This window comes from Trypanosoma grayi (assembly GCF_000691245.1).
Source record: "Trypanosoma grayi strain ANR4 Tgr_1053_V1, whole genome shotgun sequence".
NCBI lineage: Eukaryota > Euglenozoa > Kinetoplastea > Trypanosomatida > Trypanosomatidae > Trypanosoma > Trypanosoma grayi.
The window spans coordinates 1-839 of NW_008826672.1; the positions used below are offsets into that span (position 1 = coordinate 1).

An 839-nucleotide genomic window follows, 5' to 3' on the forward strand; every position below is an offset into this window, starting at 1 on the left:
TATATATATATATATATATCAAAGTAAACAAACAAAAATGGAAAAGCCATATATTCCTCTCTCTTCGCAGCTGCTCCCGATGATTATCGACACCACCCACCAAGCGCACCTCCGCAAAGTAAAAGGATAGAGGAGGCTGTGAGACGGCAGCGGGCAACGCGATGGTAAAAAAACAAACAAACAAACAAACAAACAACACCACACATACACCTATAATAAAATGGAGAGGTGGACACACAGAGACACACGACACAAATCAATCCCATTTTAAGTGTGTCTTTTTCATTTGTTTGTTTTCCAACCAAACGACATAAGAAAGAATGTGGTGCATCGAGTTTCATGCTGCTCGCACCCCAAGCCCATTTTCCCTGAGAGCCTTTTCGCACGCACGAAGAAAATATATATATGTTGACTACTGGTTTTCATTTCCCTTTTCTGCTCGCTCCTGCCGTTGATATTGTTGCCTCGGATTCCATTGGCTGCGCCGGACCGATGGTCGCCACCGGCATTGGGTTCTGCGGCGGCCGGCATTTTAAGACGTACATCGGCTCAAACTTCGGCGCCCGGGGGTCGTCAAATGGAATGACGGTGCCGTTCGGCCCCGCGAAGCCAATCGGGCGCGGTATTTCATTCGCCTTATCGCCGTCCATTTGTTCCGCAGCCTTAGTGTTTGTTTGCTTCAGTGTGTGTGTGTGTGTGTGTGTGTGCTGGCTTGGCTTGTTTGTATATGCGGGTTCCTCGCCAGCTTAACTTTTCTTTCCGTTGTTATTTCTTCAGCGTGATGTGAAGAGGGGAACAGACAATGCGTACAAGTGTGTGTGCGTATGTGTGTGTGTGTG

General features: G+C 47.4%; 1 protein-coding gene across 1 annotated transcript; it reads right to left on the reverse strand.

Moving 5' to 3' along the window:
- Positions 1–422: 422 nt before the first annotated feature.
- On the reverse strand, positions 423–650 carry DQ04_10531000 (hypothetical protein; the record flags this gene model as incomplete). Its single annotated transcript, XM_009316273.1, has 1 exon — positions 423–650. One exon carries the CDS (start codon positions 648–650, stop codon positions 423–425), a length of 228 nt encoding a protein of 75 aa, XP_009314548.1.
- Positions 651–839: the final 189 nt, after the last annotated feature.